This window comes from Hemibagrus wyckioides, linkage group LG05 (genome assembly GCF_019097595.1).
Source record: "Hemibagrus wyckioides isolate EC202008001 linkage group LG05, SWU_Hwy_1.0, whole genome shotgun sequence".
NCBI classification, from domain to species: Eukaryota; Metazoa; Chordata; class Actinopteri; order Siluriformes; family Bagridae; genus Hemibagrus; species Hemibagrus wyckioides.
The window spans coordinates 16,186,763-16,204,898 of NC_080714.1; the positions used below are offsets into that span (position 1 = coordinate 16,186,763).

General features: G+C 40.0%; 1 protein-coding gene across 2 annotated transcripts in view; it reads right to left on the minus strand.

Moving 5' to 3' along the window:
• Positions 1 to 614: 614 nt before the first annotated feature.
• Positions 615 to 18,136, minus strand: part of dock8 (dedicator of cytokinesis 8) — a 58,214-nt gene continuing 40,692 nt past the window's right edge. For both annotated transcript variants that reach the window (XM_058389118.1, XM_058389119.1), the window contains 14 exons: positions 17,972 to 18,106; positions 17,211 to 17,363; positions 14,875 to 15,033; positions 14,452 to 14,552; positions 10,070 to 10,262; positions 8,611 to 8,754; positions 8,258 to 8,389; positions 7,988 to 8,122; positions 7,742 to 7,828; positions 7,297 to 7,533; positions 6,119 to 6,262; positions 5,522 to 5,628; positions 3,535 to 3,705; positions 615 to 3,346 (listed from right to left, as the gene is read on the minus strand). In XM_058389118.1, coding sequence (XP_058245101.1) covers positions 3,295 to 3,346; positions 3,535 to 3,705; positions 5,522 to 5,628; positions 6,119 to 6,262; positions 7,297 to 7,533; positions 7,742 to 7,828; positions 7,988 to 8,122; positions 8,258 to 8,389; positions 8,611 to 8,754; positions 10,070 to 10,262; positions 14,452 to 14,552; positions 14,875 to 15,033; positions 17,211 to 17,363; positions 17,972 to 18,106 — 1,950 coding nt within the window. In that variant the 3' untranslated portion in view covers positions 615 to 3,294. The remainder of the gene's footprint in view (positions 3,347 to 3,534; positions 3,706 to 5,521; positions 5,629 to 6,118; positions 6,263 to 7,296; positions 7,534 to 7,741; positions 7,829 to 7,987; positions 8,123 to 8,257; positions 8,390 to 8,610; positions 8,755 to 10,069; positions 10,263 to 14,451; positions 14,553 to 14,874; positions 15,034 to 17,210; positions 17,364 to 17,971; positions 18,107 to 18,136) is intronic.

Sequence of the window (18,136 nt, forward strand, 5' to 3'; positions counted from 1 at the left end):
ATTACTTCTTATGTTTTAATTACTGAGGATCTTTTCAATGCACACGAGAAGCCAAACAGGTTAATAACTATAAGACCTACATCATAACGATGCTTCACGAATGCTTCATGGCGTCCCTGGCACTCCACTGAGAGCAGCTGACTTTGTGAACTACTTTGTGATATATGGGTCCCAAATACACACATCTCAACAGATATCCTGATGTGTAAGGATGTAGGAGCCATTTATTTTTGCTCTCATGGTTTAACTTCACTGCAAATCAACACAAGTTCTTCTCGCAGATCTACGATGAAATATTTCTATCCTGATAAGAGTGGTCTATACCAGTATGACAATTCTTACATCCACAGGTCATGGAGGATCTCTAAAAGTGTATCCAAATGATTTGCTTATAGTCTGACTATATAGTCTTCTTAGTCACTGGATCTAATCACTCACTGGATTTCCATCATCAAAACACTAAGTGAGGCACTATCATTCACAAGAATGCTGTTCACGTCTCCAGTCGCAGAGATGTGTAGAATCTGCCCAAGCTGTTTGCGTTCCAAATTCTTCCCAAGACAGTTAACTTAATTTATCCTTTACATATCTACAGCTGAAACAGACAACATGGCTTCAACAGTTACATTTTTTTTTATTGAGTGCATTGCAATATTATGATACAAAACAAATTTACATCCACATTGTGCTGGAGAAACACGCTAAAGGCCATACACAGTTCTCACAGTGTTAAGAGCAGCAACATGTGTAACAGATACATACAACGATGTTCATAACTATACAGATTATTTTCCCGAAAAACAAAGAGTAAACTGCGGTGTATGAATATTTAGGAATAATCAGCAATTGTTTTTGTAATTGGCAAAGCAAAAATAAAAAAATAAAATGCTCCTGAACAAATGACACTTCTAGTTAATAAAAATCCAGAAAATGTACAAAAAAAAAAAAGTAATTCAATGCTCCATCCATATTTTCTTAACACACCCTCTATTTTTTTTATTTTTTATTTCATGAATGATATCCACAAATTCCAAAACAGTTATGTAATGAGGACGTGTGAATTGGAACACTACAGCAAGTGCTGCTCGTACCAGTGAGAATCCAAACTTTCTATAAATTAAGTAAACATATATACATCTATTTCATATATCTCTGCTAAAAAAAAAATATATATATATATATATATATATATGTATATATTATTTTCTTGCAGCAAAAGCATGAAGAATTAAGAATCATGTCTAATGTAACCAGGGCAGTTTGTAATCTCATGTAGACATGATTTTAACTAGCAGTTCTTCTATTAAAATTTAGCTAAAGAAAGAGAGCTCGCACGGCGCTGTTTAAGGATTTCAGGTACATCTAGATCAAACATTAACATTTTTTTTCTGAGATTTCCAACAAATGTTCTGTTCTTGTGCAGCATCATGTACACAAGATTCCAGTCATTTCGCCTCAGTGGCTCAGCAGGTGAGAAATTCCTCCCATCCGCTCCACGAGGCACTGAGCGTGCAGCAGAACACATGCTGCTCGGAGGATGCTCACCATTTCCTGCAGGTGGGCTTTACACAAGTCACAGGCCTTTCTTTCCTGGGGTTATGTAAGCTGTCTCTGTTCAGCCTTCACTTCACTCTGCTTAAATGTGGACAGTCGCTTTGCACGTCACTTTTTCTATTCTCTTGCTGTACTGCACTAGACAACAGATACCTGTATATCATTTTATAGATGCACCATTTGAGGTATTTCACCCCCAAGTTTTCTGTCTATACATTCATGGGAAAAAAGAGAGTGTACTTTTTAATATCTGTGTTTTTATTTATCATTGCCTAAATAACAATTATGTTTTCAAACCCATCACATATCAATCATCAGGGGACCAAGCAGCGAAGGTGTGTAGGCACCCTATGGTCTTTCTACCTTTTCTTCTTCTGGCTTAGAAGCGTCTGGTGAGAAATTTGGCATTGCAGAGGCTTCAAGGAATATGCTGACAACATTTAGGCCAAATACTGCCAACACTGTAGCACCACCATCAGGTACATTTTGGGCCTTCTTTAATGTAGAAGTACATTATAGTCCTAATTATTTAACCACTGTGTCCAAAATCCAAAAATCAGACATGGCTGGATTCTCTGGTTAAGATGAGTTCTATGCATGTTATGACATCAGTTTCGAACTAATTAGATTTTCCGCCATCTTCTCCTAAACATCTTGTTCAATTTTTGCCAAATTTGGCACACGTCATCTCCAGAGTAAGCCTCACAAAAGGTATAAAAAGAATTTTAAATACTCCGAACGGTTTGCCTGTAATGGCCAATGAATCCAACAGTGAAGCTGCCGACCAAGCTAAAAACGCTTCCATCTAAATGTCATTTTTGCATTTTTTTAACTTCACCCCACCTGTCTAAACATTTACCTAGACCTTTCCTCATACGGTCCGAGAATTTCACCACTGTTCATGGTCAGAACAGACACATCATGAGTGAAACTGACTCCTAAGTCAGCCCTTTACCTAACATTATAGCTCTCCTTCCTGAGATTGCTTAGACAACAATTGTAGCAGCTCAGCAAGTCTGTGTGCTTGGACCCTGGAGCTTTAAATATCGTTATTATCTATGTTACTGAATAATATAGATTATACTTATTTTTCTGGTTTCTAAAAAATCTATTGTGTTATTTTAATGTCGTCGTGAACAGAGTTTTTTTTTTTTTTTTTAACCAATTCTTATTTAGTCGCAGATAAATAAAAATAAAACACAGAACTGGTGAGGAAAGTACCTTCTTCTTCCCATGACTCTATGTCAATAAAAAGTCTCATTTAGCATGTGGCAAAGTATTTTATCTACAGCGCTGTAGGTGCTGGAATATTTTACAGTAAAAATAGATTATTTAAAAGTGTGATAAACTGTTATATAACTAGCTAGGTTCATAAAATAAAAACAAAAAAATGGTGTGGTGTTTCCTCAGCCTATCAAGTTTAACAATTAAACCTGAGTCCAAGCTTGTTGTTAATCACCAGATTTCTTTTTAAAAACTACCAGCTCTAGAAGTTTACCTGCTAAAATGATCCCTAAAAGATTTTTAGTGGGACAACAGCAAGAAAAATGACAGATAAATGTAGGGCACAACACAACAACCTACTGAAATATTTCAATATTGACAATTTGAACATAAACTTTTAATACTGTGCATTAAACCTGCTGAAGGCATCAAGTCAGCAGCGGAGCTACTCTTCCACTCCAAACAGTGAAACTCTTACAGAACTTTCTCCTCTCGTTCTCCTCCATTTTCACGACATCATGAACTGTCCTCTGGAATCCGCCGGAAGCTGTGTCGTTTGACTGAGTCCCTGTTCCAGACAAGACAGGAAAGTAGGTTTCAGAAGGCAGCTAGCATAAAGTTCAATGCACTAAAAGTAAGCTTCCTTTCAACAGCATTAGCATGAGCGGTGTACATGATTATATCGAACTACCATTTCAACAAAGGACCTTGCTTTCATGTTTTGCCCTATTGCTTGTGAGGAAAAATATGCAGTACCTGTTTTCCAAACGGGGTTTGACGATGGGCTTATACAGCTCAGGGATCTTTCTCTCCAGCATGGGCCTCAGGTTCTCCCTCAGCCTATTGTAGTTCTTCTTCAGCTCCTGCTGATACTCTCGCTGGTCTGGTGTGATCAGGAGCTTGTTCTTTTCCACTGCTTCCCCACACCTGCACCACATATGCATTTACAGTGAGCTGATACATGGAGAATAGATAGTTTAGAAGTGGACTAATCACTAGCAGATTTCCTGCCTAGGTTATTCATCTTATTATTCAGTAGATGTATCAAGTAGGTACAAAATAAGTTTCCATCTATACATTTTCTGTACCCCTTGTTTTAAACAGTGATGCAGGAAAACTGCACCTTGAACAAATCACACACACACACACCCAATCACACAATACAGACAATTTAGAAATGCCAATCAGCTTATAACAAATGTCATTAGACTTGGAGAGGAAACCGGAGTAATTCCAAGCACAGAGGCAGGAATCAGACCCCCAACCCTTCGAGTCTGAGGCAAGTGTGCTGACCACTAAGTCACTGTGCCCCCAAAAACTTTCATTTGTTCTGTATATTATACATTATATGCTTCACAGTGATGTCACACACCTCAATGCTGTAAATATAGCAAGTGCACATGCAGCAAGGTGCTAAATAGCCATACACTGAATCTGTTATTTGTTTTCTTAACCCTGTATTAATGCACTTAACCATCTAGCTCAGTCACCATATGTTATCATACTTTAATAGCCACTACATTTATCCGAGTCAGTTAGGTTTCTGGACAACAAAGACTCAGGACTGAGTGTCTGTTGAGGTAGCTGATGAATTTATGATTTGTTCACCCCTGTGGTTATCTCCATAACAAGGGTTAAGAAGAGTCAGAGGCTGTAAAACCTGCTCTGGGATAAGGGGAGTGACTAAAAGGAATTTTGATTTAAAGGTTTTAAATCAGGTTGGTATTTGTGGTCCTGGAGACCTTTTCAGAGCTGTAAGCTTAGAAGCTTAGCTGTAGCTATAAGATGAAAAACGGCTGAAGAGCAAACCGCAGAAGGCTTAAAACAGTGGGGCAACTATAAGACGTACACATAGTGCATGCAGATTAGGAAAACATGCTGAACAACAAGCAAAGCACACAATTCAAATTTAATAGCATACAGACCACCTGAGCTCAAAGTAATCTTGTCCAGCCTCACAGTAAAGATCGGTTGTCTGCTGTAATCGAATGTGAAAAATGACTGCTTTGATGTCGTGTTTAAAACCAGGGGTGAAATGTTACATATTAAACCCCTGTGGTTGATTGCTTATCGAGAATCCCTTTAAATCCCCATGAATACAGCTAGTGTACTCTGAACACTACAGAAAGGCGCTGTTTCCTAATCTCTACTATCACTCAGTAATGTGTTACACACACACGCACACACGCACAGAACCTGCTCCAGCCAGTGGTGAAGCAAGTCATAACATTCACTGGATAATGTGCCTTATAAGATGTCATGCCAGCTTATATGGATTATAGAAAAAAAAAAAAAGAAACATTTAGAAATGACAGTAAATATTTGCAAGAATTTTGGCTGCAACTAAACCATGGCTTTTGACATTATTGACAAAATAAAAGCCACGTTCAGAAGCCAAAGTAAAACATAAAAATGATTAAAAAAATCATTGCATTCTGATGTCCATTTATTTAGAGTTTCTATTTGGGCATGTTCAGACGCAGCTGAGTGACATTAAACTCTGGCCTGCCCCTTTCTTTGCAAATGGAATGTCAGTGTAAAAAAAAAAAAGGGGGGTCTCTGGTAGCACTTTCAACCGTTTTAAGAAACATCCATGAGGAAAAACAATGGCACTCTGTTGTTTAGGTGCTTAGTGCTCAGTGGAAGCAAAGCAACAGTTCTGCATCGTTTTTACTAGGGAAAGGGCTAAGTCGCTGAAAAAAAAAGCTGCTCTTTCTTAAGAGATCTTAAATGCCACACTCACCGTAGGATGAACTCTTTGAAACACAGGCGCAGTTTGTTGTGATGACGGTAGAGTTTGGGGTCTGCTGGGATTTCATTCAAAAAGACCTGGGCTACCTCTAATGGTCCCTGAAGAGACAGAAAGGGAGGGAGGAAAAGAAAGAGGTTTTCTCTCTTGAACTCAGCACTGACAGAGAAAATGAATGCTTTGCACATTGGAGGCCACGAGGTAAAGTCAACACATGAGGGAAAAGCATGAATAGGCCTTTGTCTGAGAGATGCGGCTGCGCAGCCCAGGAGTGGAGCGATTGCCATACGTTTCCTGTGTTGTCCCTCCAATTGGCATTTATCATATAACCACAGCCATCTCCTCAGGATTCTGGAGACATCGCAACAGTAAACGTATCGTGATCTGTGCCGTAAACTGTTATTCTGTGGCTCTGGGGAACCTCAGGAAGGCAATATCATTTTGAAACTATTTAGACTGACTCTCACGGATTATATCACTCTGATTTCCTCAGACTAAAATAGAGATATTTCCTGAGACAAAGGGAAAAAAAAAATTCTACCACACAATAGAACTATATAAAAATGTCAATGTCAGGTGAGATGGTCAGACCTGGTTAACTGTAGCCGTTACAGAGCCCTGCAAAACCATCTGCAGCATCTTGGGGTCAGGCTTCTCTTTGTGCGTGGCGATAGCCAGCTCATGGGTTTTCTTCTGCATGTCTTCGATAGCCACCTCAATCGGAGTCAGGTCAAACTGCAGAGAGAAAATGTTAAGAAGGTTTACAAAATACACTTCATTTAGTTTCGCCTCAGAAATGTCTTTTCCCTTTGCAATGACATGATAGAAGATCTCCGGCTGCTATAGTGCTCGAGTGCAAATATGCAAAGATTAAAGGAAAGCTTCAATTAGAAACGCATGAAGTTTGTTTATATTGAAACATTTCAGATGTGCTCAGTGGCACTGATTTGTTGGTTGGGGCAATGTTTTCTTTATTCATGTGAGAAGTCAGTCGTCGTGTGCCAAGCTGACATCACTGGAGGACATTTCTAGTGTAGTATCTATGTTGTCTAACAGGAAAAAATATATAGTTTTAGAATGTTGTAAGGAATCCTGTTATGAGGAATAACACAAAGGTAGCTCCTACTACAAAAAAAAACCCAAACAGCAAATGCTTCTATCCTCCTTCACCAATTTCCAACGTTGCTCAATGTCATATTAATGAAATGTCAAAGGAGTAAAACATTTTTGTTGTGATATGATCTGTATACTGCGAGAGGACATGCATGACATTAGCATGGAGGCTTTGGAACAGATGAGAAAGACTAAAGCGCTGCTGCATCAGCCTCTTTGGGTAGAGATCAATTCCCAGTGGCACCACCAACAGCTGATATTTCAATGGCATTGCAGGTAATTTAATAAGATTATTATAACTATTCAAACTTGACATTTTCTTGTTCTAATGGCAGATTATTTTACTTTTCTTTTTTTTTTAGAAATAAATGCTTCAAAATTTCCACTGAGCTAAATTATCTTCCATATAATTTTATGCAACAGAACAAGATCTAGGAATGAGTAGAAATATCTAACAGATTTTAATAAGCTTATATTTGGTTAGTAATATGAAAAAGATATTTTGCAGTGAAATGAAAGGGATTTCATTACAAATTAAATCTTACACATCTTATACATAACTGCAGATCATCATAAGATAAATATGCAAATCGCTCAGGTTGGATATTCCCTTTAAGTTCTAGTGCAAGTTGAAATAGTTGAGTGGATTTTGTTACCTCCTCCTTCTGAATGACATTGATTCGTGTCTTCACATAAGGAAAAGCGTGCTGTGTGGTGAGGATGGTCTTCCTTTTGTACTGCTCGTTCAGCTCTCCTCGAGGCCGTCCACTCTTGGTAAACGGGGTGGTGTACATGAACCGGCGCAGGTTGAAGTTCTTCTCAAAGTTGGTCATACGGTCTTTCATCTCGTAGTCGTCAAAATACGGCTCCACGTACGTGATCTGAATATATGCCTGGTTCCAGAAAAAAGGTTTCAAATGAACAACTTGTGAAAAGTGAATTAAGATTAGAAAATGTAGATCCAAATACAGTATGAAGTGAATACTGTATGTTCTGAAAGGGAAGCTTTGCATTCGAATGAAAACTAGCTCAAAGATTAGCTCTTAATTGCCTTTTTTAATTAGCTCACTTTTAATTAGCATTACATCTGGAATTGAATACCTTGTTGGGATTCAGTTTGTTTCTGTCTACAGGTGTGGAATCCTTGATCATTTCCAGAACATCTCCCAGACACTGTCTATAGAAATTCTGTTCAAATGACAAAAACGGTTACATGAGAATCTGACATCTTCTAAACACTAAAACTCACTAAGTTCTCACAAACATTTACATCTAATTGTATATTTCACTTATTACTGAAGTGTCATCATAAACTTTGCAGTGGAAAGAAGCTCAGACGTTTCTTACTTCTAGTCTGTGGGAGATTTCAGGGAGATGTGTGATTCCTGGCTCTTTATAAATGAATTCTCGCTCATCGAGATCTCCAAACTTTGAGCCAAAAAATGCCACACGGAAATATGTCCCAAACATCCTCTTAGTACCCTGAAACAAAACATACACACAATATACAACACTACATTTATAGCTCTATTTTTAGTCATATTTTAAGTCATCAAATGCATGCTTGGATAAATCTCTTGCCATATCAGAAGAAGCACCGTCTGTACTCAGATTTACCTTCTGAACAACGTTCTCAAAAGCTCTTTTTAGATTGTCGTGAGTGGTGGCCAGTTTCCGGAAATCCCTATGGGCCTCCAGTATGGGAATGATGACCTTATACACCTCATTCACTGCCTCATATAATCCACCCTGTACAGCAAGAGTGGCAGAACACACACTCCATCAGCAATAAAGAACTGAATCAACAATCATAGTAACTATATTTCACAAAACAACAACACAATGAGGACGTACTTCAGTTCAACTTGTCTTATATTATTAACACAAGTGTTCCCTTCTTCAATATGATTAACTTGGTATGATTTAAAACCTATTTTCAGCTGAGTAAAATCACCTAGAATTAAACATACATTGCTGAAGAGTTCTGCAGCCTGCTCAAGAAGCCCCACCAGACCAGACTCTGTGAAGTATCGTCCGGAACAAACGCCGTCCTCGTCTGGGGACAGGATATCATCTGACACGGCTGACTCCTCCAGAACATTAGGGGAGATGTTCTGTCAAGATGAAATGGCACCGATTATTTCAGTAGCTTGGAGTTTTCTATTGTACGTGAATATTGCTTCTGCATTTCTAAATCATGAGTAACATCGGAAAAAGTCCTTCTCAATTTATTCTAACCTTCTCCAGTATTGTGTCTAATTAGTCCTGATTCATTCAGCTGAGGGATAATAATCTCTAAACTGTTTTCACTTGTCTGGATGAATATTGCTATTATAATTTTGCAACCTAAGCTTTACACAGTTTAAAGGAAAAAATCCATTTGCAATTTTGGCAGACACCTTCATTCACAGCGATTTATGTTTTCTCATTTATACTCTGCAGTTGAGGGTTAAGATCCTTGCTCATTGGCCCAGCAGTGACAGCGTGGCAGGATTAAGATTTAAACTCGCAACCTACTTAACATGATCTTCAATGTTTTTCTTGTAATCAAATTCTAAGTTTATTTTAATTTTTTATTTTTTCCCATTTACACATACTTCTACATCTTAAAGGTTTTGCATAATGGTTTTCCACATTTGACTACCTCCTGATATTGGCGTCACAGGGAATTCATTTTTCTACATAAAACGACTGCAGCAGCAGCAATTTAATCCTTTAGTATATGCAGTCCTCTCATGTCCTCATCTGTACACTCTGTTCAAACAGATCAGGTTCTGAAGCTTTGGAATTTATGTAAATACCGCCGTCAACACCATCCCCTTCATCATCTTGTAGATCGTTTACTAGCCGAGCCGAGTCTCTGCCACAACTCGATGCAGATGTTTCATATAGCTGCGCCGCATTCTGTAACTGTGAGTCCAACATTTGCTTTCTATACGACTTCTACGTTAAATTTCTCTTTAATATGGCAATAAGCATCAGTGGAAAGTGATGAGTGAGAAGAGAAGCTTTTGCTCTTTTGATTTTTGGAGTTAACAATGAAATGTCATCATTATCACTTATGTTTTCTCTTTTTGGAACTGTGCTTCATGACTGTGTGTAAAACCTCTCAACAACAAACATCAACCAACATATTAAATAAACATGTGGATAATGTGGATCAGGGTGGAGTTTTCCTTTAAGAGACAGTTAAACCCATCCCAGTTTCACTATATTACTGTTCCCTACATCTACAGGTAAACAGAAAGGTACGGTATAATCTTTTTTCAGCAATTTCTGACTGGTACACTGAGTCACTGAATGAATCACTGTGTGTACTTGCCACTGTGTTCCAGTTATATAATAATTTATTCTGTGGCATAAGGTATCTTTTAGCTGCTACATCTGGGAAAGATGAAGGTCTGCATTCCAGTTAGACTTATCACTTACTTGGAAGGTGACGCTGCCTACAGGCAGGTACTTGTGGTCCTCCAGCATGCTGAGGTACTCAGCCACCAGAGCAGCGGCATGCACCAGGCACATAGCTGACTCGGTGAAGCACTTCCTGCTGTTATGCTTCTCAGCCATGTTCTGGAGCCAGGTCAGACGTAGATCAGGTGACGTCTGGTAGCCCTTCGCGATCCTGCCACAGATGCAAACATGGGGATTGAGTCCCTATGATAAAGCAATTAGGCTGCAAAATCCCAATTCTGACAGCCTGAAAATCAAGGACATGTGTGTGCTTTGAGCATTTGCATGCAGTCTGTGCACATGCTGGGCCAAAGCTCAAGGCTAAGACACAACCACATAGTTTCCATGGTAAGTTCAAAAACAGTAGACAAACAGCAGAAACCACAGGCAAATGGGAAGCAGAGTAAGAAACCACAGTACAAGGAGGCAAGAGGCAGGGAACGGCAACACACACTCAACTGAGTGAGTGAATAAATGAGTGAGTAAGTGACTGGGTGAGTGACTGCGTAAGTGATGGAGGGAGTGAGTGATGGAGTGAGTGAGTGATGGAGGGAGTGAGTGATGGAGGGAGTGAGTGATGGAGGGAGTGAGTGATGGAGTGACTGATAATGTGGACTGAGTGTGTGAGTGATTGAGTGGAGTGAGTGAGTGAGTGGAGTGAGTGAGTGAGTGAGTGGACTAAGTGAGTGAGTGAGTGAGTGAGTGGAGTAAATGAGTGAGTGAGTGAGTGAGTGAGTGAGTGGAGTAAATGAGTGAGTGAGTGAGTGAGTGAGTGAGTGGAGTAAATGAGTGAGTGAGTGAGTGAGTGAGTGAGTGAGTGGAGTAAATGAGTGAGTGAGTGAGTGAGTGAGTGAGTGAGTGAGTGAGTGAGTGGAGTAAATGAGTGAGTGAGTGAGTGAGTGAGTGAGTGGAGTAAATGAGTGAGTGAGTGAGTGAGTGAGTGAGTGGAGTAAATGAGTGAGTGAGTGAGTGAGTGAGTGAGTGGACTAAGTGAGTGAGTGAGTGAGTGAGTGAGTGGAGTAAATGAGTGAGTGAGTGAGTGAGTGGAGTAAATGAGTGAGTGAGTGAGTGAGTGGAGTAAATGAGTGAGTGAGTGAGTGAGTGAGTGAGTGAGTGGAGTAAATGAGTGAGTGAGTGAGTGGACTAAATGAGTGAGTGAGTGAGTTAGTGAGTGAGTGGAGTAAATTAGTGTGTGAGTGAGTGAATGAGTGGAGTAAATGAGTGAGTGAGTGAGTTAGTTAGTGAGTGAGTGGAGTAAATTAGTGAGTGAGTGAGTGAATGAGTGGAGTAAATGAGTGAGTTAGTGAGTGAGTGGACTAAATGAGTGAGTGAGTTAGTGAGTGAGTGAGTGAGTGAGTGGACTAAATGAGTGAGTGAGTTAGTGAGTGAGTGGACTAAATGAGTTAGTGAGTGAGTGAGTGAGTGGACTAAATGAGTGAGTGAGTTAGTTAGTTAGTGAGTGAGTTAGAGTGTGTGTGAGTGGACTAAATGAGTGAGTGAGTGAGTGGACTAAGTGAGTGAGTGAGTGAGTGAGTGGACTAAATGAATGAGTGAGTTAGTTAGTTAGTGAGTGAGTGGACTAAATGAGTGAGTGAGTTAGTGAGTGAGTGAGTGAGTTAGTGAGTGAGTGGACTAAATGAGTGAGTGAGTTAGTTAGTTAGTGAGTGAGTTAGTGAGTGAGTTAGTGTGTGAGTGAGTGGACTAAATGAGTGAGTGAGTGAGTGAGTGAGTGGACTAAGTGAGTGAGTGAGTGAGTGAGTGAGTGGACTAAATGAGTGAGTGAGTTAGTTAGTTAGTGAGTGAGTGAGTGAGTGAGTGGACTAAATGAGTGAGTGAGTTAGTTAGTTAGTGAGTGAGTGAGTGGACTAAGTGAGTGAGCGAGCGAGCGAATGAGTGAGTTAGAGAGTGAGTGGACTAAATGAGTGAGTTAGTGAGTGAGTGGACTAAATGAGTGAGTGAGTGGGTGGACTAAGTGAGTGAGTGAGTGAGTTAGTGAGTGAGTGGACTAAATGAGTGAGTGAGTTAGTTAGTGAGTGAGTGGACTAAATGAGTGAGTGAGTGAGCGAGCGAGTGAATGAGTGAGTTAGTGAGTGAGTTAGTGAGTGAGTGAGTGAGCAAGTGAATGAGTGAGTTAGAGAGTGAGTGGACTAAATGAGTGAGTGAGTGGACTAAATGAGTGAGTGATTTAGTTAATGAGTGAGTTAGTGAGTTATTGAGTGAGTGGACTAAATGAGTGAGTGAGTGAGCGAGCGAGTGAATGAGTGAGTGAGTGAGAGTGAGTGAGTGGACTAAATGAGTGAGTGAGTTAGTTAGTGAGTGAGCGAGCGAGTGAATGAGTGAGTGAGCGAGCGAGTGAATGAGTGAGTGGACTAAATGAGTGAGTGAGTGAGCGAGCGAGTGAATGAGTGAGTTAGTGAGTTAGTGAGTGAGTTAGTGAGTGAGTGAGTGAGTGAGCAAGTGAATGAGTGAGTGGACTAAATGAGTGAGTGAGTGAGTGAGCAAGTGAATGAGTGAGTTAGAGAGTGAGTGGACTAAATGAGTGAGTGAGTGGACTAAATGAGTGAGTGAGTGAGTGAGCAAGTGAATGAGTGAGTTAGAGAGTGAGTGGACTAAATGAGTGAGTGAGTGGACTAAATGAGTGAGTGATTTAGTTAGTGAGTGAGTTAGTGAGTTATTGAGTGAGTGGACTAAATGAGTGAGTGATTTAGTTAGTGAGTGAGTTAGTGAGTTATTGAGTGAGTGGACTAAATGAGTGAGTGAGTGAGCGAGCGAGTGAATGAGTGAGTGAGTGAGTTAGTGAGTGAGTGGACTAAATGAGTGAGTGAGTGAGTGAGTTAGTTAGTGAGTGAGCGAGCGAGTGAATGAGTGGACTAAATGAGTGAGTGAGTGAGTGAGTTATTGAGTGAGTGGACTAAATGAGTGAGTGAGTGAGTTAGTGAGTGAGTGAGTGAGTGAATGAGTGAGTGGACTAAATGAGTGAGTGAGTGAGTGAGTGAGTGAGTGAGTGAGTGAGCAAGTGAATGAGTGAGTTAGAGAGTGAGTGGACTAAATGAGTGAGTGAGTGGACTAAATGAGTGAGTGATTTAGTTAGTGAGTGAGTTAGTGAGTTATTGAGTGAGTGGACTAAATGAGTGAGTGAGTGAGTGAGTGAGCGAGCGAGTGAATGAGTGAGTTAGTGAGTGAGTGGACTAAATGAGTGAGTGAGTGAGTGAGCGAGCGAGCGAATGAGTGAGTTAGTGAGTGAGCGAGTGAGTGAGTTAGTTAGTGAGTGAGTGGACTAAATGAGTGAGTGAGCGAGCGAGTGAATGAGTGAGCGAGCGAGTGAATGAGTGAGCGAGCGAGTGAATGAGTGAGTGAGCGAGTGAATGAGTGAGTGGACTAAATGAGTGAGTGAGTGAGTGAGTGAGTGAGCGAGCGAATGAGTGAGTGAGTGAGTGAGCGAGTGAGTTAGTGAGTGAGTGGACTAAATGAGTGAGTGAGTGAGTGAGCGAGTTAGAGAGTGAGTGGACTAAATGAGTGAGTGAGTTAGTTGGTGAGTGAGTTAGTTAGTGAGTGAGTGGACTAAATGAGTGAGTGAGTGAGTGGACTAAATGAGTGAGTGAGTGAGCGAGCGAGCGAGTGAGTGAGTTATTGAGTGAGTGAGTGAGCGAGCGAGCGAATGAGTGAGTGAGTGAGTTATTGAGTGAGTGGACTAAATGAGTGAGGGAGTGAGTTAGTGAGTGAGTGAGTGAGCGAGTTAGAGAGTGAGTGGACTAAATGAGTGAGTGAGTGGACTAAATGAGTGAGTGATTTAGTTAGTGAGTGAGTTAGTGAGTTATTGAGTGAGTGGACTAAATGAGTGAGTGAGCGAGCGAGCGAGCGAGTGAATGAGTGAGTGAGTGAGTTATTGAGTGAGTGGACTAAATGAGTGAGTGAGTGAGCGAGCGAGCGAGCGAGCGAATGAGTGAGTGAGTTAGTCAGTGAGTTATTGAGTGAGTGGACTAAATGAGTGAGTGAGTGAGTTAGTGAGTGAGTGAGTGAGTGAGTGATCGAGTGAGTGAGCGAGTGAATGAGTGAGTTAGAGAGTGAGTGGACTAAATGAGTGAGTGATTTAGTTAGTGAGTGAGTTAGTGAGTTATTGAGTGAGTGGACTAAATGAGTGAGTGAGTGAGCGAGCGAGTGAATGAGTGAGTTAGTGAGTGAGTGGACTAAATGAGTGAGTGAGTGAGTGAGTTAGTTAGTTAGTGAGTGAGTGGACTAAATGAGTGAGTGAGTGAGCGAGTGAGTGAGTGTGTGAACAAATGAGTAACTGACTGAGTGAGTTAAGTAAGCGAGTGACTGAGTATGTTACGTTTTCATGTTTTTGTGTGTATAAATGTTACCTATACATAAGGTCCATTAGCATTTCAGGATCTTCTTGAAACTCCTTCATTTTGACTGTATCTGAAAGGATGCTGTTTAGATTTCTCAGAAGTTCATCCACCTAAGAAAAAGATGGAGTGCTGGAAAATTCAATTGTTTAAACACCAGCTTTATTGTGATTCAAAACTGCCCCTGATTCTTGCTGCATGACTCAACACATTCCTTTCAGTAGCCAAGAAGTCCATATTAAGAGAAGACTCAAAGTTATTCCTATCATTTTTATCAAGGAGGCCAGACCATCATTTGACTGGCAACATTCCTGCTGCACTATTGATTGACTCAGCAGTCTAGACTCTGAGGGCTTTATTTGATTTGAGACTTATAAATAACACTGCATGCTACATACCACAGACTGCTTTACTGGCTTAACTCTAGCATTTTACCTGTGAAGGAAGCTGTGTGGACTGCATCTCCGTGTCTTCTTCTGCGTACGCTAGAATGGTGCGAAAAGAGCGGCGCAGGTACTCCTCGTGCACATCCGAGGACTTTCCCACTAGAGACGCCAACGACATGGTCACCTGCATCTTCACTCGGGAGAAATTCTGTACAGGGAGCAAGGAACATGCATCACAACCAGAAAATAAAGTGTAACTGTGTGGCAGAGAATACTGCACGAATAAAAACAGTTTGCAGAACATCCAGAATAACAAAAAGGTATGATTTATAGAAGAATGCCGTATTATACCAAGGCATTGCTGAATAATTCATTCTTTTTGGTCAGAAAGGTGTTGATTCATTTTCAATAGCAGCTGCTCTGAAAGTAGTGCTGACGGTAATTCAAATCACAGGCTTATATTAATGCATTGCTTTGTTTGCTAATAATTAGAAATAGATAATTTTCTAATTGTTCATTTGACAAGTTGCTAAAACATAAATGATAACAGGAACTAGCTTGTTCCAGAGACATTTTACAACATTAATAAGAAAATTGTCAAATTAGCATCAATAGGCAAATGGGATTTGGAGTTATAGGATCAACCCATCATTGATTATTTTCCTATAACAGCAAATTCTGTCATGGTTTATTTCTTACAAAACTACTTTTATTATAGTGCTACATAATGCTCAGTTGCTCAATAAGTCCCCTTAGGCCAACTCATCCTGAACCCTGATTAAGCATGTTTGGAAAATACTCTCTGTATAGCATCACTCTTCCCAAGGGTCTTTATCTAGGAGTAGCCACTGAGGGTTATGTAAGCTAATTTTACCCCACTGCAGGTAAGAGGATGAGAATGAGGCATGGCGCAGTGCCAGTTACATTGGACATTGCTATCATAGTCTCAGCTCATTGATTCTGGGGTGGACCCAGCCAAGGGCAGCAAATGCAACATCCATCTTGCTCAGCATCAGGAAACTGCAAAATGATCCCATTAACTCGGACATAATTGCCAATGGATCATTTCAGTGGCACCATTATACTGGTTTGAGCATATGTGCGAGACATCTCGAGACACTGTCGTCTGTTTCAAGGCCGGTTTTTGCAATAAGAATTGTCACGGCGTCGATATTAGACAGTTGATTCATTTCAGGTTTGCCTTAAAAACCCATAGTTTTATGGAACTGGCATGCTGTCTTCTATGAGTGAAGCACGCCAAGCAAACATAAAACTGGGGTTGAGGAGGGAAAAACAAGTGAGTCATTGTGGCTTAGAATCAACGTGACTCATTCAAAGGTTATAATAATGACAATGGAGGTAACTGTCAGGGCAAACCAAACACTCAGGCAAACAGAGATGGGGAGACATTCATCGTTTCCCCATTAAAGATGAATGGGAAAGCAAACAACATGGCCATCTGTTCGGGGCGGGCTGCGTATGTGTGTGTTTGGTGAGGGGAGGTAAACGACGTGAACAGAGGAAATAGTCCATCCAACCAGTGCACACAGGAAAAAAAAAAAGCAGGCACACAGACCCAAAACCAAACACACCACCATTAGTGGAATACATGAGGCGTGACAATACTGAGCAAAAGAAATCTTACGCAAATTCAAGCATGTTTGGATGACAACTTCTCTGAAACGTCTACTAGCAGCCACTGCAACTAGATTTGATTCAATATTATGAGTACTTTCAAACAATAGCAACATACTGATTCATGAAGTCATCGTTAACTAGTGTGTCTGTATCAGGACAGATTTCGAACCAGCACATTAAGTGGACTGATGTTTTTTGCCTGATTGTGGTATTTGATAGGACAGATGTACCTAATAGAATATGGTAAATAGAGATGGCTATCGCTCTGTTTTGGAAATTCTTGGAGCTTTGTGTGTGTGTGTGTGTGTCTGTCTTTCTTTTTGGATGTTGTAGCTCTGTAAAGCTGTATCTCATAATACAGTCAAGTAAAATGTGTGTGTGTGTGTGTGTGTGTGTGTGTTCTACTCATATCTCTCAGATTGAAACTGCAGCATACCCTGTGTAGGTTTTGTGGGTTCGGTTACTGTTGAAGTTATTGTTCATACACACATTTGTCATACTATCAATGTGAGGACCTTTAAACTAACCTCAGTAAGCTCTTTTTTTAAAATAAAAGCTGCAGCTATAGCTTTGTCTTACTATCACTGTGTGTGTGCACATATGTGTGTGAACAAGTGTGTGTACAGGTGTGTATGTGGTGTGCTCTTATGTAATATCTCTCCCAACAAAACAGAATACAGAGCAGGTGTGTGTGTGTGTGTGTGTGTGTGTGTATGTGTGAGACAAAAGAGTGACTGAAAGTCTTACACTGGCAGAACTAAAGCTGTATCTCATGATGAGGTAGAGTGTAGCACAGGCCTGGTTCCTGTTGCTGTCCACACAGCTGCTGCAGTACTGAAGCACTTTCTGGCACAGATCTGCACACTGCTCCGCCTCCTCCTCGAACAACATGTCTCCAAACTACAAACCATCACACCAGCTTATCACTTCACTGACAATAATCAGTACAATTCCACTGTTAATCATTTAAAAGTGAGTTTAAAATGAATCACAAATTCTCTAGTGGCTTTTAAATAAATAAAAAATCAAACAAATAAATAAAAGTCCAAGCCTCTGGAGCATATGTGATCAACACAGACAATAATTATGGTCAATAATTATAATTTAACAATACAATAATTTAATTATATTTTATTCTATTGTTTTAAGCATGCGAGGACAATAAAAAACATTCAAAAAAATTTTTTGTATTGTTCCAGTGTTCGAGAAAGTGAGTAAAACTATATAAATTTCCTTGCTAAGGCATTCCCCTAATGTCTGACTAATAATAACAAGCTAATATTTATATTTATTTTATATAGTGATTATTTTAAATTCTGATGGACAACTTTCAACAAATGCCCTTAAATTATATTCTAATTGAAATTTAAGTAAAGTTGTTATTATTACCTGTGCTAATCCCACATAAGTACAGTATGTATGCTACGGATATACAGGTATTTTACAATTGCTAAAAACTAATTATTGAAATTACTAAATGAAATCATTGTGAAAATAAAAGGTCAGACCTTCACAATGAGAGCTCGGATGGTGCTGAAGCAGTGTGATAGATACATGGTGCTCTGGTTGCATGTTAGTGAGTGCAGCAGAACCCTCAGGACTCCACCAACTGCACTATCCTTATAGTCTGCTAGTGGTACAGTCTGGCGAAGAAAAGTAAACACACACACACA